Below are 23,810 nucleotides of genomic sequence, written 5' to 3'. Positions count from 1 at the left end.
ACTGCCTTGCTTAGGAATGGAAATTTTGGGCTCCATTGTGGATGTAAATTGCACTACCTATACGCACATGTGCCTATAGTTATGGCTCTAGTAGCCATTTGTAGCATGTATAAGGATAATCCTCTCCTTGGTTAAATGGTTTTCCACCAATCATTCTTGCTGACCACTAGCCTTCAGGGTTTCTGCAATACAGCACCAGTTTCAAAACTACACTTCCCATTTTTAAATACACACACACACATCCTTTCCCTTATTTTCTTTAGAACAAAATGTGAAGGAAACCTTCTCTTATAAGAGCTGCATTAACACAGCATGCTCTGACAATGTAGTCTGCTGTGCTAGGATAAAAGTATCCTGCTAATGCTACCTTGTGCCAATTATGAAAAGAGCATTAATTTAGTTCATTTATACAGTCTCCCACCTCATACAAGTGACCTTGGGAGAGTTACAAGATTAAAAACAAACCCATCAGAGCACCCAAGACGAAACCATTAATAACCACCCACAGTACTAGAACTCACCTGAGCCCTAGAACAATGCTGCCCGGCTTTAGAGCAGGTTGGAATTTGAGAACCTATCAACTGAAGGCAGGCAGCTTGGGACATCAACATAGTGATTGCTTATGAAAAAAGATCTGGAAATCTCTTCCATCAGAAACTTCTCTTTCATTTCAAAACTAGAGCGCCAAAAAAAGGAGTCAGGAATACACTGGGGACTGTACTGCAGTGGGCCACTAAATAAGAGTCTTCCTTATGGGATCCCAAACTTTTCTTATGAAAGTTTCAGCTCACCCCAAGTGCTCAGTTACATTCTTACCAACTACAGAATGGAAGGCCCTAAAGTGAGTTTTGATCTTGCACTACTTATCAACTGGTTTTTCTTCCGATGTCCCCTCCCAGCAATTAGGTACCTACCTTCCACTTCTTTATACTTGTGGTAGAGCTCTTGAAGTTCCTCCTCCTCTTTTTCAGTCCATTGGGAAGCCTTGTGTGAATTGGAACTATGAAGGAAAGAAAGAAATATCCTACTAAGAAAATTTCCCCATGAAATATTATCTAAAATTTGAACATTTCTGCAGGAAGAAAAACATTCATAGGGTTTCTGGATTTATGTAGAACTGATGGCATCCAGCATTGTTTGATATACCAACATGTTGATATAAAGTTAACCTGTCCTCTGCCAGGTAGGGTTTATTGGTGATAACCAGCACCCTGATCTGCACCCATAAACCTATCAAGAGCCAGTGCAACTTGCAGAATAGTGGCATTACATGGGCATGTTGAGAAGCACCTATTAGCAATAGCAATAGCACTTAAGAGTTATATACTGTTTCACAGTGCTTTCCAGCCCTCTCTAAGAGGTTTACAGTGTCAGCCTATTGCCCCCAACAATCTGGGTCCTCCTTTGACCAAACTCGGAAGGATGGAAGGCTGAGTCAATCTTGAACCAATGAGACTCTAACTGCCAAACTGCTGGCGGCCAGCAGAAATAGCCTGCAGTACTGCACTCTAACCACTGCACCACCGCGGCTCATAGGCAGTAATTAGGTGCACCTGTTATTATCCATGTTGCTGCCTAATGGACCTGTTGCAGCTGCTGGTGGTCTACAAGGGCAGCTCCAGGTAGAGCTACAGAAATCCAACCAGGTTGTACGTAAAGAATGTGAGGAGGGCTTTCGGATCCAAGATGGGAGTTATAGGAAGACAACACAAATCACACATCAGCTCTGAGCATGGGGTGTCCAGCCTCACTCAGAACCAAAACCCTCAGATCCAGATACTAGGGAAGAGAGGGGAGGGAGGGTAACCTCCCCATAGCCACTTGGTCTTACTATGATTAAGTCAAAGCCTGTTTTTTTTTCCCCTCCATCCAGACCACCACAAATTCCACATACTGAGAAAGAACCAAGACAGCATTATATGGTCAGGCAGAGCAGAGGCATGTAGTCAAGTTATCATACTGATGATGACTAACCCCTTGCCAATGGATGACATCACCTAGCAGCTTCATTTTCATAGGGAGATATCCTTATCTGTTGTGGCCCAGCAGGAGCCATTGGAGCTGCAAACAGACTCCAACAGCGAGGGGCCTTATGAGTCGGCTCTGCAAGATGTGGAGGACACTGGACAGGGTTCCGATTCCAAGCAGGGACCAGAGAGGCTGGTTGGCTACCAGGAGGCACCTGAGGCATGGAGCAGCGGTGAAAACCAAAGGGAGTTGGTATCTGAGGTCAGGCCCTGGAGCAGTGGTGAGGATGTTAGACCCTTGAGCAGTGAGGAGGTGCAGAGGGAATTGGTCCCGGACGCCAAACAAAGGCGAGCAGAGAAACGCCGAGAACAACTACGCAGATACAGAAGATAATTGGACCCAGGTTGTTGTAATTAGGCTGTAATTAGAGAGTATATAAGGAGAGACTTTGGGAGGAAGCTGTTTGCAGGATTCAACTAATTATACCAACGCTGGAGAAGCTCTCGGGTATATTCCTTATCTTGGAAGTCTGGAATGCTGCCCAGGTCTTGTCAGTGTGTTAATTTACTGTGAATAAATTGTCTAGCAGTAATCCCTGTCTTGAGTGCCTCACCGTATGGAGGGGGAGGGGTCAGAACACTTATCTATGAGAAGCAATTTAACGTAGTAGTTAAGACACTGGCCCAGAATCTGGGAGACTGCGAGTTCTAATCCTGCCTTGGGCACAAAGTCTGCTGGGTGACTTTGGGATATGTACTCTTATCTCTCAGCCCTATGAAGGAGGCAACCGCAAACTACTTGTGAAAACTTGCCAAGAAAAGTGTAGGGACTAGTCCAGGTAGCCACCAGGAATCAGGAGTGACTTGAAGGTGAGTGTGTGCACAAGTCCTTATATCCTGAAAGCCTGTTTGATCAGAGAAATTAGGGAGCTGCCTTTTTTCCCCACCTCTATTTTAGTATCCTGGATATGAGATAGCAACTCCTGGTTTTTCCTTTCCGTTTTTTAGGGGTCAGATCAATGGCTGGATCAAGACCAAGTTTCGTACTGACTCTGATTACCCCCCTCCCCCGCAACGCATAATTTCCTTAAAACTGAGAACGCTGTCTAAATGGCTGGAGGTATTTCCCTGTGTTATTTAATACTTAACTTACAGACAATACTATGGGGGTAGTAGTCCAGCATCCAGTGCAACATTTCTCAAAATGTTCCCCACCCCTAGAAATTAGGTGTTAACCAAAATCCTTGTGCTCACCTTCCATCTTCCTGTAACTCTGTGTAGCCTTCAGTCATTTCTCGAACCACAGCTGTGCTTTTCCAGAACAACAATTCCACGTAAGCTTTTTTGTTGGTTGATGCCAAGGCAAAAAATTTGCCCACAATGTACTTGGCAAAGGTCACCATCTCCTAAAATTTACAGGCATTTTGTTTTGTTTGTTGTAAGTCCAAAAGCTCAAAAGAATATAAGTGATCCTCACTTAACGTTTACTCATTCAATGACTATTCGAAGTTCAATAAGCAGGCTGAATAAGAAGGGCTTACGACGAGTCCCCACAGTTGCAGTCATTTCTGCATCCCCACGGTTACATGATCCTGGTTCATGTGCTTGGCAACTGGATCATAATTAGGACATCACAGCATCCTGTGGTCATATGAAATCTTCACTGCCAACTTCAGATAAGCAGAGTTAATAGAATTGTAAATGCTGATAACATGACTACAGGATGTTGTGACCACATGGGATTCACCTAACAATGGCAAGTGGGACTGTGGAAACTGCTGTCAGAAGTCAAGAGCAATCACACGATATTGTGCCTTATGACCCTGTCGCTTAGCAACAGTTCCTAGTCCCAGTTATTGATAATAAGTGATGTTAATATTTTGAAGCATTTCATTAAAGGAGATTCTTCTTTTCTGAAGGAGATGGGCAGTTCACAAATGTGAATGAATGAATGAATGAATAAATAAATAAATAAATAAATGTTCCCTTGCTTTCCCAGTGAAGCAGATTGCTGACCTATATTCTGTATACTTTTTTAGTACTGCTTAGGGATATTGTATTATAGATGGGAGAAAGTAGGATGCATGTCCAAATTAAGAACACAGAAAAATATTTTTGAAATTTAGGATATATATTCATTTATTTCTATGTTTGCGAAACTTCTGGATTAAAACTTTCAATTATTTTTGCAGACCTCTTTTCTACAGCTGTTGCGGTCTGATTTCCATATTCAAATAAAGCTTTAAAAAAAAAGAACTGGATGAATACTGGTTAGGAATTCTGAATTCAGAAATCCCAATCTATCCTATCTTTCTCCACTGGAAGAAGCTTATCAGAACTGCAGGATTGTGTGTTCTGCTTTTCTGCATACGTATATTTAAATTATAGATGGTGTGCTGCAGCTTCAGATAGCATGGTTCATACATTTTGAGCCGCAGATGAAGTCCTGAAATATCTTTTATAGTTTTAAAAAAAGCACCCACCTCAACCTGGGCAATTTGTATTACAGCTAGTCCTTGACTTAGAACTATTCATTTAGTAACTATTGAAAGTTACAATGGCACTAAAAAAATGAGTTCAGATCATTTTCCACACTGATGATTATTGCAATATCTCCATAGTTATGTGATCAAAATTTGGATGTTTGACAACTGGCATGTATTTGTGATGATTGCATTATCCCAGGGTCATGTGATCACCTTTTGTGACCCTCTGATAAGCAAAGTCAACAGGGAAGTCAGATTTACTTTACATTCATGTTACTAAATTAACAACTGCATCACTTAACAACAGAGGCAAGAAAGGTCATGGAAGGGGGCAAAACAACTATTTTGTTTAGCAATGGAAATTTTGGGCTCAATTATGGTTGTAAGTTGAGGACTACCTGAATAAAGTTCACCATTTGACATTGCTCAAGTTGTGGTCCGGCATTTATCCATTTTAAATACAGAAGTGAGGAAATGTACCTAAAACCTGACTGGGCAGCTAAATAATACATGAAAATAATAAAACACATATGCAAAATGAAAAAAAAATGTCACCAAACAAGAATCCAAAACAGATACCGTATTTTTTGGAGTATAAGACGCACCAAGGTTTTGAAGAGACAAATTAAAAAAAAAGTTTTGCACATTGCAAACCTCGCAAAAAAGAGCCCGTTCCCACCCCCAAAAAGGGCATGAATAGCACTTAGGAAGCTTGTAGAGTGTTCCTGGGGAAGGGAGGGGGGCAAAAATGAGGGAGAAAACGGGCCCCTTTTTTGTCAAAAAAGGGCATTAGGAAGCTTATAGAGTGCTCCTGAAGGCTGGGGGGGGGCAAAATTGAGCAAAAAACAGCCCACTTTTTCTTCATTTCTGCCCTCCCCAGCCCCAGGAGTTCTCTGAAAGTCTCCTACAAGCTATGTACGGCCATTTTTGCAAAGGGGGCGGGGTTTCGGAGGCAAAAAAATGCTGTATAAGATGCACCCAGATTTTCAGCCTATTTTTTAGGGGAAAAGGTGCGTCTTATAGTCTGAAAAAATACGGTAAACAGAAACTACTCAATTGGTGATTTAATGGGTGATTTAACTTCGCAATCCTCCAGACACCTGGAACATATCCAGGTCTTCCATAGACCAGCAGGGGCCAATCGGATCTTGGAGGCGGTGGTTTTTTTAGAGGGCAAACGCTGCTGCATAAGACACATGCAATACAGGCAGTCCTCCACTTACAACAGTGCATTTAATGACCATTCAAAGTTACAATGGCACTGAAAAGTGTGACTTATGACCGTTTGTATGACCCAGGACAACCTGTACGTATGGATGTCTGTTCCCTTTAAGTTCCCGTTAAGAACTGGATGAGCGCTAACAAACTGGTACTCAACCCGGACAAGACCGAGTGGCTGTTGTGCTTCCCTCCCAATAATTTGGCTAATACACCAACGCTTAGGCTGGGGGGTCAAATTTTATACCCCTCAGATAGGGTCCGCAACTTAGGAGTCCTCCTGGACCCACAGCTGACTTTTGACCACCAGCTGTCAGCTGTGACCAGGGGGGCATTTGCCCAGGTTCGCCTGGTCCGCCAGTTGCGGCCCTACCTAGACCGGGAGGCTCTCACAACAGTCACTCGAGCCCTTGTGATCTCTAGGCTGGAATACTGCAATGGGCTCTACATGGGGTTGCCCTTGAAGTGCATCCGGCGGCTACAGCTAGTCCAGAATGCAGCCGCGCGAGTGATAGTGGGCGCACCGCGGTTCGCCCACGTTACACCCGTCCTCCGCGAGCTGCACTGGCTACCTGTTGGTCTCCGGGTGCGCTTCAGGGTACTGATGACCATCTTTAAAGCACTCCATGGTAGTGGATCTGGGTACTTGAGAGACCGCCTTCTGCCGATCACCTCCCTAAATAGACCAATTAGATCGCACAGACTGGGCCTCCTCCGAATCCCATCTGCCAGTCAATGCCGACTGGCGACCACACGGAGGAGAGCCTTTTCTGTTGCAGCTCCGACCCTGTGGAACGATCTCCCCGTTGAGATCCGTACCCTCACCACTATCCAGACCTTCCGCGCAGCCCTCAAGATCTGGCTCTCCCAGCAGGCCTGGGGATAGGTTCCCAATTTACCCGCCCGAGTGTTTGATTGCTGAACGAAAGTTGTGTTTTTACTATTTTTTCTTGTTCACATACTGTTCTGTTTTTGACACTGCACCCCCCTCCCTTGTGGTTGTAAGCCGCCCTGAGTCCCCTCAGGGAAAAGGGCGGCATATAAATCCCAATAAAACTCAAAACTCAAAAAACCCTTCCCTGTGTTGTAGCCGACGGTTTTGATATTACAGGTCAAATCTAATCTCTCTCATCAAACTCATAACCAACCATGCACATCCCTGTTCCACCTCACCTTATAAGCTCCGGCGGCAGGGTCACTGAGGAGGCGGTTGAAAAGGCAGAAGGCCGAAAGCTGAAAGAGTAAGGCCTCCATCTTGAGGTCATAGGCAATGCGGTGCAACATCTTGACCACGCAGTGATTAGTGTGGGGGCTGTTCTGCCGGTAATTTCTGAACAGCAGGACGTAGGCCTTGACGACATTCGCGCTAGCAAACCTGCACCACAGGATACAGACATGAAGGCATGTTCTGGGAAACAGCGGGGGAAGATTACTTGCGCACCCAGCCTGGAACTCAGAACATCAAGGGAATAATAACATTCAGCTTCTTCAGTGTTTTCAGATGCATCCATTACTGTTTCTAGTAGTCAACTAATTCAGCTGGTGTAAGTTATGACAAACCAGGAAAGCGGGACTTACGACCTGGTTTTGAAGTTCCAATGATTGGGCCCCCTCCGTGGTCACATGATTGAACATAAGTGCTTGGTAATACGGCCTCAAGTAGGGTCATTTGCAGCATCCCACGGTCACACAACCAAATTTTACCATAGCCAAAACCTGATACTCGCTTACAGTTTTTGGAAAAATCACACCCGCAGAGAAACACCATTTCGCTTAATGATCACGGTGTTCGCTTTACAGCTGTGGGATTCACTTAATGACCACCGCAAAAAAAAGATCACAACATACAACCATAATGGGCAAATCCCATTATGGGCTTTTGTCAAGGACTACCTGTATTATGGGTAGGGTAAGAATGCACGGAAATGTTTGACATCTGAAATACTCTTTGCACAGAGAAGATAAATATAGGCTGAGAAAAAACGTACCGCTTCACATAATCCAGGAAGTTGAACTCTTTTTCAGATACCTGCACAGGTGCCAACTCTTCCTCAGCAACTTCCTCATCCTCAGCTGCCTCCTCAGACTCATCTGGGTCAGTTGCTGCCGGCCCTGAATACACACAGAAAGTTTAAAGGGAAAATGCCACTAATCCAGCTCAGAAACACAAAAGTCTTGCCTGAGAAAATTGTTTCTGTGCATACATGCATGATACATTGTTGTTATAGCAGTGTGAGAAATGCTGCCTTAGGGATCTGTATAGTGTTGTGCTGCTGTTTAAAAAACAATCCAGCCAGAAAAAGACCAAGGTATCCTAAACTGTTGAAAGAATCCACAAAGGGCAGTGATAAGAGGAAGGCACTAGCACTTAGACTTATATACCGCTTCACAGTGCTTTACATCCCACTCTAAGTGGTTTACAGAGTCAGCATACTGCCCCCCTCCCCCAAATCTGGGTCCTCATTTTACTGACCTCAGAAGGCTGAGTCAACCTTAATTGAGAGAATCGAACTCCTGGCAGAGAGCAGAGTCAGCCTGCAGTACTGCATTCTAACCCTTGTGCCACTACGGCTGTTTCAAGTCTCAGTCTCAGGGAAGTTGTATACTCATGAGAAAGTATACTCACGAGGGAGGTTGGCAAAGAAGATTTGCTTCAGCAGCTCCATTTCTTCAATCGGATCAACAGTGGATGATCCAAACACATCTCCTTCGGGCCACACCTCCCTTATGGAGCAGACAAAGGAAGGTTAGCAAAGTGCAGGAGATAGATAAATTTCCCTTCTCCTCAGTATCAAGCACTGCAGACACTACAGGCAGGGTTAAACACAGAGCCACCAATATCCATCTATTGCTTAGCAACTGTTATTGTAAAGGTTCAAAAAATATAACTGATTTGGAGGTGTGTGTATAAATCTCAAATGGATACTGTTGAGAAATGCAATATGATATAAAGAAGTGGCTTCTGATCTTCTTAACAGAAACTATCAGTACATTTATATTTTCCCTTGTTTCTAAAGTTACATCTTCTTTCCACAATCTACACTTTCCAATAATTAAATCTATAAACCATAAATTTATGTTTTCTTTTTTTTAAGCCAAAAAGTCCATAAAGGTTTTCCACTCACTGATCAATTTAGTAGTTGTTCTTTCTTTAAGCAAATAAATTGATTTTGCCACTTCTGCTAGATCTGTCATCTTTTCCAACCATTCCTCTATTATAGTACTTCAGAGTCTTGCCATTTTTGCACACAGTTTCAAATTTCAACAAAGGTTTACACATTTTTAGCTATTATATGTACAACATTTGTACAAATTTCAGCTCAAAATTCTATCTCCTGCTGCTCACTTGACCTAATGTCTACCTTAAACCTTTCATTTAACTGTGCATATAAAAACAATTGAAAATTGCTCGCTTGATTTCATCTTTTTATAATAGTCTTATTCGTTAAATAAGACTGTTAATCGGATTTTTACTTTAAAAAAAAAGTCTTAAGCTTGACGTTTTGAAGAACCATAAAGTTGGAAGGGTTCATTTGAAACCATTGAGAGCCTCCTCCTCTGTGCAGGAATTCAGAAGATTCTGAATTATGTGTTGATGACCAGACTCCGCTATCCAATCATTGTCCTTCTAGACCCATTTCCAGCTGCTGGAGAGCAATAACCTGGCTGAATCAGGATAAGATATTGCTCTGAACAGTTTACAGATCTGCAGTTTTTATCTGAAAGCTAAAAGGACACACAGTTGCACCTTTAAAGTTGCTCTCTTACCTTGCTGAGCGCAAGAGTGAGAGTGCTTCTGGTGCCTGGCCAGTTAATAAGCTGTCCTGGATACGTGTCATGGCCTCAGCTCGCTGCTCCTCTAACGGAACTTCTGATGCGGCATCAAAAGGAATGACATCATCTGGAGGTGACTCAAAATCCTGGCAAGAAAAGGTATTGGATGGAAGCCTGTGACAGCAAGATCCTTTTTGTTTTTTTCTCAACAGAAATAAATTTCAGCACAAAATGTTATACATCCAAACAAAAGATTCTGCATCTTGCTATAGTCAACAAACGAATTTCAGTTAACCAAAGCAAGTTTTACGCAGGTGTAAATTAATCAAGAATAAACTGGAACGGCATGGAAATGCACAGGAATGACTTGAAAAGGATGGAAAAGGCAATAGCAAGAGCCATCATTTCTTCTAGCCCCCTTTTATGACGTTTCGGGAAATAGCACTAACTTGTAATTATTAGGAAGAACCATTTTAAAAGGTCAGCTTGTTGTAGCAAATTGTCAAACTGGGCTCAAAGGATAAAAAGATGGGAAGAAAAACTTGGCATTGAAAGCAGTCTAGCAGCAAGTTGCTAAAATGAACTATGTAAACAAAAGGAATTAATACCTCCACCCACCATCAAATCGCTTTAGAGAAAGGGGAGAAGGATCTAGTGTTCATATTCCTTCTACAAAGGTTGATCTGGAAACAAAGTAACACAATTTGCACAGCAGCAAAAAACTATAGAGATATCCAGGAGAGCTCTTCTTTTGTTTGCAAGGGTTGTGTGCTATTGAAGATGTATCTCTCCCCCCACCCCCCACCCCCCACCCCAAGATGTTACAATGGGTCTTTTTTCCATAGCTCATTTACAAAGAATTCATACAAAGGTTTTAGGGAAAGGCTCAGCCAGAATATTTGTGCTTTGTATGCAGAAAGTAATAGGTTCCAGCCCTGGTACCTCCAGGCAGAAGAAAAGACTCCTCTCTGAAAGCCTAGCCTTTGCAAATCACCTCAACAAGTGCCCAGCTGGCACCTTCTGCCACTTGAATCCTATCTTGTTTTACAAGACAAGATGCCCAAAAGGAGAAGGACTTCTGCTCATTGTGAGCAAGATGGGAACCCAGAAGCCCTGGCATCTGCACTCTGAAGAGCCAACTTCCTGCCATCTAGATTAATCTTACCTTTATGCACTTATCAATTTGCTCCATCAGCTTTGGCCACACCTCTTCCAACTCTTCAGGAGTTTGGGGTTGCACCCCAGGCCGAGCAGAACGAGCCTTTGACTTCTTTTTCCTCCTGTAGTTCTTGTTCTGCAGCAAAACAAAACAGTTTCTGAATCGTGCTTTGAGAAAAGAGAATAATAGAAAAGAAGACTTATTTGCCATGTTGATTGGGGTCACTGAGAACTTTACTTCAGCAACATCTAGAGGGCCAAAGATCCTCCAGCGTTAATCTAGATTCTATTGTGTTTCCCCGAAAATATGGCATGTCCTGAAAATAAGGCCATGCCAGATTTTTGGGGTGGGCAAAAATATAAGCCCTCTTCCAAAAATAAGCCCCTTGGACAACTCCGGCCAGGCAGAGCGCCACCCACCAACCTAGCAGTATCCCAAAGGCACCAACTGTGGGAGCCAGGGGTGGGGAACAGGCGCTGGTAGAGCTTGGCGCCTTCGGGATACCGCTAGGTCAATGAGTGGCGCTCTGCCCGGCTGGAGAAGGGAGGTTGCCGAGCGGCTACTCAGGAGCATGGTCATCTTATGGCTGCTGTTCACCCCTGAAACTTGCCCACGCCCTTCTGTTCCTGCGCCAGGCTCTTCAGGAGTCCACTCGCAAAAGACCAGCCGCCCGGCAACCCAAAAACAACAAATAGCAATAACAATAAAACACGGTAGGTAGATTCAAACTCAGCTTTCTATATGGCATTGGCTAAGCTGCTCTCTCACAGATCAAACTGCCGCAGTTAGGTTCCTTAGAAAAGAAAGACCCTTGGCTCCATTTAGGTGAAGGGATAGGTTTCTTTTACTAAAGGTTGCTGGCTGCAGTTAAGTCAGGCTAGAACTAAGATTCCTGTGCAAAAGATTATAGATTTTCCCCTTCATCCCAGCCTCCTGCCCCCCTTAAACGGTTTGTCTTCATCCAATGAGGAGCTGGCATAGGTGTTTTGAGAATTGCTGAGATATTTCAGGCAATCCGCATTCCATTCTCCGGGTGCATGGCCTTGAGAACTGGCACGAACTGGATCGGTATTTTCCTGGTCTTCGTCAAGCTGTCATGCCCCCCTCACTATTTCCCATTACATCCCCATACAAGTTTATTGCCCATTTGTCCTCACCACCTCCAACTTTGGATGGCAGGATGCCGGCAAGGCGCAGAGCTGAAGATGGCAGAACTGACACCAACCACTTATGGGGAACATAGTAATGAAGGAAGGAAGCCATTAGCTTCTTGAAGAAAAAATCGGTTAACAGTGAAAAGAATAAATATGTACACTGACCAAAAAAATTCCTAAAGAAATAATTGGAAATTCAAAGGAAAGGAAATCAAATCAATCCCCATACCCCAAAATACCTGGACCACTAGGTTTTTTCTCCCTTTGCAAAATTTCTCCAGCATCTTCAAGTAAAGATGAGTTGTCTCCACCAGATCTCTCAAAAATGACTTGGGTTGCTTTTTCTCATCAAACTTACGGAAAAGAGTGAGGAACAGCTCCCGATATTCCATCAAGTAGAAAATGTTATCTAGAGGAAGGAAGTGCTTGTCATTAGTTTCATCCAAGCAAAACCAACATTCCCTATATAATGGAGCCGGAAAGTAATAATAAAGTGGTAAGATTTCCCCCTCTCCCCAATGTAGTTTAATTTTGGGAGCCAAAAGGCCAATGTTGCTTTTCTCTTGATTCTCTATTTGCTCAGCAAATATACTTTTAAATGTATTTGCTGAGCAAATTATTCAATCTGATAAGAAAAACATGGAGGTTCCTAGGGGTACCAAGTTCAGTAATAGAGAACTGAGTATATGTTCAGAAGACTACAACTTCAATTTATAATATCTTCAGGGAATGGCTAGAAAACTCCTGTTTTGAATGATATATGCAATACTATAAGGGTTTAGCACTGTTAAACAGATTAGAACGATGTAATGGAATGATGTTGTATGTATGATTTCAATATATAGAATATTTTGTTTAAAATGTAGGAATAATAATTGAACTATTGATGCAAAATGAGGTTGTATGTATGGATTCAATATTTAGAATATCTTGTTTAAAATGAATGAATAATAATTACAGTTGAAAAATTGACATATAACAATAATGTACTCATGTTTATCTAATGAACAATTTGCGATTTGATATATAATTCTAAGTGGTGACCATGGAAAGGACGCACAAAATCTTGCAACCAAATGAACGCTATATGAAATGGAAGGAGGTTGTATTTGTTTTATATTTTTGTTTGTTTTTGTTTGTTTAAAAATAAAACAAAAACAAAAACAAAACAAAAACAAAACTCCTGTTTAAAATGCTTCAAGTAAGTTGCCCATTCGTGTTAAGAGTTCTGGACCAAAGATTTATCTGTGAGCCTCTCTCTCCAAGCAAATGTAATTCTGAGCCTTTCCCTGAGAATAGGTACAGATTACAATTGGTTTCTACTTCCAGCAGAAAACCTAGAATGTTATTCCAGGAAATAACTTGATATATATAAAAATGAAAATGAAAAAAACTTCACTCTTAAGGACGTGGCTGCTGTTGCGCACAGCTTCTTCCTGGGAACGGTCCATTTCATGCATAGTCATCAGCAATTCTTGGTAAGCCTTGAGAGCCAGATGCATTCTGAGAGACAAGGAAAAGAAGTTGAAAAGCAGGAATTCATCTGACTTTGTATAGGGAGATGAGAAAAATGGCATTATTTAAAAGTGCACAGGCAAACAGAAAAAGAAAGTACAAGAATTCCACGGAATACTCCATAGTGAGAAGGTCCTCTCACCTTTTAGACCAAGAGGTGATATCCTTCTTATCTACAATGCTCATTTCATAGTAGTTGGTCAGACTCCTTTCAATGAAATGGAAGGTCCGAACACCAACCGTCTCAGAAACCAGTTGAGGCTGGAAAGAAGAGGCCCGGTTGAAGGCCATGAAAAAGGCGATAGCCCATAAGTAGTAGGTCTCATCATGCTGTTGGGCCTTTTCCCTGAGCAAGTGATCCTGGGGAAGGAAAGAAAGAGAATGTCCAAGGCCACCTATCACCTCATATGTAGCCTCTGTTCTTTTGGCTCCCTATCAGATGCACTCAGTTCTAGAATACAAGCAGATCTGAAAGGCCAAGACAATTAAAAACCTTAAAATGCAAATAATGGAGATTAAACAGGTGTAAAACAACATTTGAGCACTTGGAACAGTAACAGTACATCAGTCTGCAGCCCTGGTGACACATAATGGTTAGAATGCAGTATTGGAGGCTAGCTTTTCCCATAGCCAGGAGTTCAATTCTCACCAGCACAAGGTTGACTAGGCCTTCCATCCTTCTGAGGTCAGTAAAATGGAGACCCAGATTGTTGGGGAGAATAGGCTGACTCAGTAAACTGCTTAGAGAGGGCTGTAGTGTAAAACACTATGAAGTGATATATAAGAATATGTGATGAAATTGGTTTAAATTCATTTGTAGCAATAGCACTTAGCTATTGCTACAAATGAATTTGAGTCAATTTCATCACGTATTCCCTCAACAGTTGTTAAAGGAACGGCAGAATTGGGGGGAAATATTTGGTGCCCTTCTAAGAGAAAGAATTTCTCATAGGGGAGAAATTTACAACTGGGCAAGAAATTACACTTTTTTACTCCCCAAATCTATCGCCAAAGATATCAGAACATCAAAACAGCCTTAGATGTTGAATACAATATAAATGGAAGGGATCCATCAAATATACTGGTCTTTAACGTTAAAGGAAATATCCTGCATTTTAATAACCTCCAAGAACTTTCCACTGTGGATAAGGAGCAATGATATTCTTATTCTTCCCTTTGGCACTAGAAGAGGAACAAGAATCACTGAAGTGCAAAAATTTGACTTCTAATAACTCCCACCTGGGTACAAATTGGCTCAGTGAAGCCACCCTAATCCCAATGAATCTGATTGCTGCCCTGTCCTATAAACAAGGGCTGTAGATGGCTAAGATGTCTCCCTCTTCTCTTTTATGGCACCCTGCATTTGGCCAACTCCTCACCTGAAACCCCTTCTCACCTTGACCAGGTACATGAGACGATTGTAACAGTTTTCCAAGAACTCCACACAGAACTCATGGAGGAAGCGGCGCACGTTTAGGGCGGAGCGGCGAGGAGGCCCTTCACCATCACTGGCAAGCTGCCGCCTTTTTGGCACCCGGCGGACCTCCTTGCCCAGATCATGGCTGTAGTTCTTCACCTGTCCAGGAATGGGGCAGAATATGAGTAAGATGGAAAGAAGGGGGAATACAGATTCAACGCCTTCCATCTTAGTTCCAAATAGTACCAGATGGAAATGTCTATGGCGGTTGTCAGTCATCCAGGTCATGGTTGTCTCAGAGGTGCTTTTTCAAGAAGAGAACAAACCGATCAGGACAAGATTCAGCAGTCCATGTTCATTTAAAAGACAAAGGCCACTCTTCTGAAGACAGCAAAGTCCACATTTTGGACAGAGAGGACCTCTGGTTTGAAAGAGGGGTTAAAGAGACCATCTAGGTCAAAACTGAACAGCCCTCTCTCAACAGAGGGAGAGGGATACAATATCATCTATCTCCAGTCTATAACACAGTCCTTTCAACAGTTCCAAGCAGGTTCCACACTCATTTGCACAGGTAACTCTGACAACACAGATAAACCTCCAGGTGGCCTCAACAACTCTATAAAAGAATGCAAAGTTGACTGCAAGGAGCATAAATCCTTCCATTCCTCACCATCCAGTCACAGCTGAAGAACCTTCTTGGACGACAAGCAAAACATCTTCAAACCCTTCCCCCCCAAAAGTCCACTTGCCTCTTGAAAAAGCACCTTTGGGACTACCAGATGGAAAGTTTACCATGGGTATGTTGTTTTCTGCAGAAAAAATTCCATTTCTTAATAAAGTGTAGTTATAATATTAGACAGCTTGGCAATTATAATGTTTTTCAAGTGATCATCTTCAGTGAGTAGGCAACATATATAAATGACATTAATCAGAACATTTTCTAATGCACATTAGTTTCTGTAAAAATTAGCTTTATCTAGAGCAGGTGTGTCAAACTCGTGTTGTTACAGTGATGTCACATGACATTTCACAACTTTCCCCCCCTTTGATAAATCAGGCATGGGCGTGGCCAGCAAGGGACACATTTAGCCCGTGGGCTGTGTGTTTGACAGCCCTGATGTAGAAGGTCTAATCCAGCCGCCCCCAATCTTTCGGGTACCAGGGACCAGTTAAATGGAGGGAGGTTTTTCCATGGAAAAACTGGAGGTGGGGCATGTTTCGCATCCTGCCTGGATCCCGTATATGTTTGGAAGAGGCTTCGCTCACATGTGCTGCCCTATTCCTAGTGGTCGGTGCCTCGGTGGTTGAGAACCTCCGGTCTAATCTAAACGTATATGGTCTGCTTGGCCTAGAAAACATGGTTGATGATGGTGCAATTACTTCTTTACAATTGTGGATTGATCTAGATTATAATCCAGTAGTTTTATGAGCTAGGGAAAAGAAGCTCTGAAACTTGACCTCAACCAACTGAATATGCTAAGAAAACTGGAAGCCAACTTATGAAAAAGGAATGAGCTGCTCAGGGGCCTTTGTTGGTGTAGGACGTCGCTGGTGTAGGAAGTCCAGGAATTTCTGAACGCATAAATGATGGCACAGGGGACTAGGAAACCCAACAACTGTAGTCGTCTTATATTAACACTTTCAGTGAGAGTTACTGCGACAAAGCTTTAGATAGGCAGATTTGAGGACAATCCATGTGCCCATAGCATCTCATGCTTTCTTTTTTCCATTTCCTATAAGTGCAAAAAGTAGTGTCACACTTTTGAAGAAATACCTTCAACATTACATAGATGTGCATTCTGAAAAAAATCCACCCTCTCCAGCCTTGCACATAGTAACTTGAAGTGACTTACATTGTGTAGCCCTTTGTGCATCACCACATCTCTGTCCCCAATAGCTTTCAAGCCCTGAATAACATAACAGCCACCAAAGCGAGAGTGTCTAAGGGAAAAGAAAACAGGTAAAAGTGTTTCAACTACGTATTGAAACTTATTCCAAAATCATTCAACAAGGAATTCCAAGCTGATTCATTCAGTTCAAATCCAAGGCCTAGTTTTGTATATTTTTTAGGATTTCAGAGAATCAATTCTCTGAATTGATTCTTTTATCAAAATACCATCTTTTGAACAAGATTCAACAAGAAGAAGCAGAAACTGACTTTAGAGAAGGCCAGACTACTTCTGGCTAACCTACCCAGAGTTTACTTTGGTAGCAGCTGTTTTGCTGTTAGGCAGGCAATAACTATAGTCAATTCCCTCTGTCCATTTCTATCTCTTAAACATTGTCCAGTGAAGCATGCATGATGAGAACCAACTGAAAGTGTGCTGGACTTCATTCTTGCAAGATTCCTTTTCTCCTGCACAGTTCAACCCCATTCTATCACCAGTATTGAAATGTTTATTCATGTGTTCTGGCAGAATTAATGAGATGATAACGATATACCTAATCAGCTAGTAATTTCTGGTCTACATAAAGCTGTGGAATTTACAAATTTGTATCTAAACCTTCCTTAGTATGGAAAGCTGAAAACAGTTTATACTCTTTTTTTTTCCTTCCCTCTTCTTCTGTTTCTTGATCACCCAAATTTTAAATATTTTGATAAACCAGTGGTTCTCAACCTTTGGTCCATGGACCCTTTGGGGGCCGCAATGTTATCAGAAGGTCTGTGAAGGCTTGAAGAAATGTTATAATTTAAATTTTGAGTTAAGTCTTGGTGATCCATGGCCAGGCTCTGTGGCCACAGAAGGTCTATGGTGAAGAAAAGGTTGAGAACTATTGAGATAAACAATCTCTCTTCAGCAAATGGGAAAATGGATTATTGTACAGGATTAGAAACTTGGCTTCTGTGGACATCTATTCTGTTGAATATATTCTTCAGAAAAAGCAGTCCCAAGTTCTACCTTGATTTCACATGAGCAAGTGTGCTAATTTATGAATCATAACAACCTTAACAAATGAATCATTTGTGAAGGCTGATACCTATCTATTTATTTCAAATCAAAGATAACTCCTCAATAATAAATACATTTTTTTTTCCAAATACAATTTAGTCTCCTGAAATCTTAATGCATACAAAACAGGACTTTTGATCTGAACTGAATTCATCAGTTTAGAACTCCTTGTTGAATAAAAAATAATTCTGGATCTTATTTGGGAAATTCATCAAAAATAGATTGTAAAGATTAATTGCAAAAATATGTAAAAAATAGTGACAGATTAAATTTATGAACCATAACATTCTGACTCTGACGCCAAAGCCAGGGGACTAAATATTTACACAGGCTAAAGAGCCATCTTTTGCAATGGAAAGTATTATTCATACTCCCTTAAACTGCATTGAAACAATTAAAAGACTTTCTAAATTGTGCAAGGGGATTTTAATCAAATCAACACGTATTTTCATCTTTAATGATAATGGGCACTTATTTTGGTTTAAGACTTATTAGAAAGTGGGAACATTGCACAATTTCAATAACTAACACTAGTGCTGCTTTCTATACAATTCTCAAAGTTTGCAGGATGTTCTTTGATGTTGTTTCATTTTCAGTGCCATTGCTGTGTTTAAAAAGATGTGGTGTTTATTGTTTGCAGAGCTTGAGCAGGAGGTTTATACACCATAAAGGGCCTCAGAATCTGAATTAAGTAAAGGTATTTGATTCTGGCACCTTTCCCCCTTTAAAGGGCTACTGATTAAAGAGGGGTGTTTCTTTGGTGAAGGGTTGTAATAACAAATGTTACAACATTTGTAACACTCTTGTTGCCTCCTTAGCTCAAACAGACAGGCTTCTGTGAGCCTGTGCATCAGTTCATTCAAGAATCGACTGATATGTAGGTTGCTTTGTCATTGTGTATTTTACTGTTCTATTATTTTACTTCTGTTTACACTCCTTTCATCTTTCTTCCTTTTTATTATTTTAAGCTGCCAAAAGTAGTCCCATGGTGAAATAGATGGCAAATAAATTTCATAAACAAACAAACAAACAGGTACAAGAAGAGTGCCCCAAATAGATTCTGCAGCATTCCTGCCTGCTTAGGATCTGAATATTGTATGAGAAACCATGGCTGGGATTGTAGTAAAATGATCTTTGCAGGAAAGAAGGGGGGGGGGGGGTTGGAAGGTTGCTCAACCATTTATAAAGAAGGGGAATGGGCTTTCTTTGTTAAAGGTTACAGACTGAGTTCTTGACTTTTAGAGGATGGCAGAACAAGGAATAGAGAGGATCCTTTTTTTTTTCTTCCTCAGTGACTTTGACTGGGAAAGCCAAGTGGGAGACCTCCAACCTCACCTGGTACTTCGCTGGAATACGCGGGTCTTCTTTTCAGCTTGTTCCCTCTGTCTCAAGACTTCCAGTTCTGCCACATCTATGCTCTGTTCCTTGGCTGAACGGGTCTGCCCTGTGGCTGCCAGCAGCTCTGGATTCTATTGGGAACAATTTTCTTCCAGCAAAGCAACCTGTGCTTGTTCCCTCCCTTCCCTTAAATGCCTGCACCCCAGCAGAAAGCAAGCCAACAGAGGTTGCACTGGATAAGGAAGCTTTTGTCTCCCCACAAACCGCAAAACTTTAAACGTTAATCAAATGTTTCATTAACAATAAATTAGATTAAAAGTTAATTTTAAAATGTTAATGACAACAGCTGTTCTAAGTTAAGGAACCACGATAGTCTGACTCTGGCCAGCCAGAACCAGAGGATAAAAATGTAACATGCGCTAAAGAGCCATCTTTTCTAATAAAAAGTTGAACTATCAATCTTGAACTATCGACAGTCCAACCTCTTTTCAACCTCCTTTTCCCTCTTCCACTTTCTGAAGCTATAAAGATAAAAAAGTAAAGCCGTTTCTGTGGATTTTACCCTGATAGTCATGACCGACCTTCAGGGGTAGTATTCACTTCCATTTCTTAAGCCAAAGAGCCAGTGTTGTCCAAAAACATTTCTGTGGTCATGTGGCCAGCATGACATCACCATAACATAGAGTGTGCGGCAAAACATGGAACTCTGTTACCTTCCTGGATGCTTATATGTGGAACCTATTCATCTACTTGCATTTGCATGCTTTCAAATTGCTAGGTTGGCAGGAGCTGAGGCAGGTGATGGTGGCTCACTCCATTTTGCAGCATTCAAATTGCAGAGGTGTAGATCTTTAACGGCAGGGGGTCCCTAACTCCTGGGCCACAACCCACTATGGGGCCATGGTCTATTTGGAACCGGGCCGCACGAGCGGCAGGCCAGTGCGCACATATGCAGCACAGCTCAACTTGCCCAAGCAGCAGACCAGCATGCATATGTACACACGAAACTCAACTTGCGCAAGTGGCAGGCTGGTGCGCGTTCATACGCCTGCGCAGCTCAGCTTACAGACGTTGAGCTGCATGTGCCTGGACACCAGCCCACCACTTGCACGTTGAGCTGCACATGCATGTCCATACCAGCCTGTTGCTCACGCAGCCTGATCCTCCCTCCCCCCAGCTGGGTCTCCAAGCCTCAAAGGTTGGGGACTGCTACTCTAAGACTCAATGTTTTAGTCATTGAGCCACTGGATCCCCTTCTGAAGCTATAAAAAAAATTCAAGATTCCTGGAAATCCCTTTGGAGTTCCAACCTAGGAACATTGCATCCTTTGCTGTGTTTCTGCCACCTGCAGATATTTCCCACCCTATCCCAGCCTTCATTTCCGGTCCGAACAGACTTGCTTGCTTACCTGGTCACGGAACATAAGGGAGATTATCTCCAGCACGTGCAGACTCCACTGCTGTTCACTCGGGGAGCTGGCCAAGAATTTGAGCAAATCATCCATCCCGCTGATGTGCACAGCCCAGAGCACCCGGTCATGGATGTTGGCATCATCATCGATGTTCTATGGGAGAGATCAGATAGGATTAACCATTAGAATACAGGTAGTCCTCGAGTTACGACCACAACTGAGTCCTAAATTTATGTTGCTAAGTGTAACACTTAAGTGAGTTTTGCCCCATTTTACGACTTTCCTTGTCACTAAGTGAATCATCACACACATTGAGCATGACATGGTTGTTAAGTGAATCTGGCTTCCCCATTGACCTTGCTTGTGAGAAGATTGCAAAAGGTGAACAAGGTGACTCCAAGACACTGCAATTTATTAAGCTTAAGGCATTCCCAACCCCTAAAAGAAACACTGAGAGTTATTCAACAATACTGTAGGGAGTTGAGATAATGCAGATGAAACACTGAATAGGAAACTCCCGATTATCTGAACGTCGTCAACATCACTGTCATTCCTGCCTGACTTCCGCCCTTGCTAGTCTGTATTGTCCAATTACATTTGAATAAATTGTTTTGGCAACTGTCCCTTCAACTGTGGGCTGGTTAGTGAACAATTCCATTCCCAGGGTTTTGACCTTGAAGGTATGATGAGTAGTTAGCCTTCCCCCCTCCTGACTGGCTCCTTCCACCCATAATTCATGGCGGATTGGAAGCTAGCGAATGAGAAGTTCAAGAGAATGATGGCAGTCCTGACCATCACCTACAACAGCACCAGCTAGTATAACTCAATGAGGGAGGAATTTGGGATGCCCAGGTTCCTCTCATCTGCAGTTATATGCTTGTATTTTCACTCCAGGCATCATTCAAGGCTGGCATTTGCCAGCGTAATGCCAGCCTTTCACTCCATTACCTTCTCTTCTTCAGGATCTGCTGGCACATGTAACACATTGCGCACCAGAAGCAAGATGCGCTCAATTAACAGGTTATCTTCTTCTTGGCGCTGCTCCCAGTCCTAAAATGAGAAAGAAGAGATCATAGGAAACATACGGTACATTTGAGAGCACATGAAAGAGGTAAACTCAAGGAGGAGGCTGTTGTCTTCACTGCTCCCACCCCAGTCTTGATCGACAAAATCTTTGTCTTCTTTCACAATCCTTTCTTGTCCTCAAGCTACCTCCCTTTTGACCTGGGAAATGGGTCGAAATGAAACTCACCAGCTGCAACAGTTCATACAGCTTCTCACTTAACAGTCCAAAGACCTTATCATTGGCAAATGCCTGAAAAGAATGGAGAAAGAAGAATGTACTGCATTAGGTTCCCGTGAAAACAGAAACACACACACACACACACTCAAAGCAAGCTACAAAAACTTGATATGTAAAGTACAATCTGCTTCTTCCCTTTATTTGCCTTTAAGGTTTTTTAAAAAAAACTTCAATCCTTTGCCGTTATTCGAATTAGCTGCAATCTCGGAAGCTACAATTCTTCTTTCCTTGAAAGATCTTCAGTTTAAGCACAACAAAACTTATTGTAAAAAGCTTCATGTGCACTGAGGCTTGGAAAAGCAAGGTCTTACTGCCTCATAATCCTGAAATCCAGCAAAAAATGGAATAGGGACTAGAGGAGACCTCCCACTTACTTCTTTATAACCCTGCAGGTAAGAGACAGTCTGTAAGAAGTGATGGCGGAGGTTAAGGTCCTGGGGAATTTTTCCAAAGCAGAGGATAGCTGGTTGGGTTAAATTCACCATTAACCTAGGAAAATAAAGAACCTTTGTCAATGATTGTAACATAAAGCCAATTTAATCGTGTTGTCATTAAACCGCTTCAGTATTAAAACTCTTCACAAATATCTTAAAGCTATACTAATTTCCCACTGACAAAATTAAAGCAATGAATACATTTCTACACTGATATATTACATAGTCCTTAGCTAATTCATTGGAGTGGCTTCCTCAGTATTTCATTTTTTGTAAGTATTTTTCAGCAGTGAATTCCTATATTAGACACAGTTCCAGTTCAGGATTTGGTTCAGTTTTAAATTTAAGTGGATAAAGGCTTAATCCAGACTGGGATCACCATGTGTGACAAACATGGGATTTAAAAATAATCTGGAGATTCTTTCTTTAAACCTATAATATATTGGCAGGGTAAAGGGTTTAATTTTCTAAATAGGCCAGACTTCTTATTTTTCATTCTAACGTCCAATCTAGATTGCCTTCACCTCCAGAGATAATAAAAATTGGTATGGCAGCTGCATTGTACGCATTTTAAAATTTGGTTCTTTAAAGGATATTAGTTCCTCCTCCCAGCACAATTAAAGTAGTCTCCCTCTATAGCTATGCCATATCCTGGTCTGGATTTAGATTAATGTATAATTGGTTTTAATCAAAAACAAGAGGAGATGAGATGCCACCATATTCTGCTGAAAAATGGATCTGTTTAGCTTTGTTGATTCTGTGAGGGCTAAAATAAGAAGAATGAACTGGTTTTATTCAGGACATCTTTTCCAAACTGCCTATCCTCCTGGTGTGTAGACTTCAATTCCCAGAATCCTCAGCAATGGGCTGGGGATACAACAGATTATTTGGGACTATATTAAGATTTAGCTAAAATTCTCAGTCATATGATATATTTCAGAAATACACACATTATTCAAACTGACTGTATTTAGATATTAAACAAAACTGCTAGAGCATAGAGAACCATCAATCTCATTTATATCTGGAGCCCTCAATTGTTTCAGACTAAAATTATCATAATCTCTTGCCACTGATCAGAGAGTTTGGCCTTTTGGGACAAGAGAAAACCATGGAATGGATTGTTCCCTGATCTCTGTAATGCACACTCCTTCATTGCTATCTGCTACTGATATTCTTCATACTTAAAACCTATAACCAATAATCTTTCCTCTGACTTTCTTTCATCCTGCCATTCCTACCTGATGACAGCATCAAACAGCTGTTTATCTTGGGGGTATTGGATGATAATAGGGATGAGGTCATTTTGCAGAATCTGAGCTGCTCCCAGCTGTTGCCGAATATCTCGGGTCTCATCTTCATGGCGCAGATAGCGGATTAAATCTTTCACACTCTCTGGAGGAATTCAAGACCAGTAGAAGAGAACAATTCAAATGGGTACAAAGCTAGAGCTCACAGAATTGCTATCCCAGGATACATATTAGTTATATCATATACTATAGAAGGAATGGACAAGTGGCTATGCTATCGAACTACAACTCCCATCATAGCAGGACTGATGAGAGTTAAGAGTTATAATATCTGAAAGACAACATATTATTTAAATGATAGAGTTGTGGGACTAGGGAATTGAACCATTTTGGGTATCCTGGAGCCCACCAAATAAGGATGACGGGAAGATAT

General features: G+C 41.9%; 1 protein-coding gene across 1 annotated transcript in view; it reads right to left on the bottom strand.

Annotated features, from left to right (window-relative positions):
* TIMELESS (timeless circadian regulator) overlaps positions 1–23,810 on the bottom strand; it is a 61,278-nt gene that overhangs the window by 22,582 nt on the left and 14,886 nt on the right. Inside the window, exons 3-20 of the mRNA XM_087710400.1 lie at positions 23,369–23,522; positions 22,068–22,182; positions 21,643–21,705; positions 21,339–21,440; positions 20,388–20,543; positions 18,977–19,110; positions 16,544–16,631; positions 14,670–14,849; positions 13,416–13,633; positions 13,158–13,261; positions 11,998–12,167; positions 10,611–10,739; positions 9,440–9,591; positions 8,298–8,395; positions 7,660–7,783; positions 6,845–7,046; positions 3,222–3,373; positions 915–1,000 (exon numbers count right to left, since the gene is read on the bottom strand). Of these exons, the coding sequence (XP_087566526.1) occupies positions 915–1,000; positions 3,222–3,373; positions 6,845–7,046; positions 7,660–7,783; positions 8,298–8,395; positions 9,440–9,591; positions 10,611–10,739; positions 11,998–12,167; positions 13,158–13,261; positions 13,416–13,633; positions 14,670–14,849; positions 16,544–16,631; positions 18,977–19,110; positions 20,388–20,543; positions 21,339–21,440; positions 21,643–21,705; positions 22,068–22,182; positions 23,369–23,522 (2,427 nt within the window). The remainder of the gene's footprint in view (positions 1–914; positions 1,001–3,221; positions 3,374–6,844; positions 7,047–7,659; positions 7,784–8,297; positions 8,396–9,439; positions 9,592–10,610; positions 10,740–11,997; positions 12,168–13,157; positions 13,262–13,415; positions 13,634–14,669; positions 14,850–16,543; positions 16,632–18,976; positions 19,111–20,387; positions 20,544–21,338; positions 21,441–21,642; positions 21,706–22,067; positions 22,183–23,368; positions 23,523–23,810) is intronic.

The sequence above is a fragment of the Thamnophis sirtalis genome, unplaced genomic scaffold, assembly GCF_051295495.1.
Source record: "Thamnophis sirtalis isolate CommonGarterSnake01/CBP01778 unplaced genomic scaffold, rThaSir2_p1.2 scaffold_3, whole genome shotgun sequence".
Lineage (NCBI taxonomy): Eukaryota > Metazoa > Chordata > Lepidosauria > Squamata > Natricidae > Thamnophis > Thamnophis sirtalis.
This window is presented reverse-complemented; position numbering and strand designations above follow the sequence as displayed.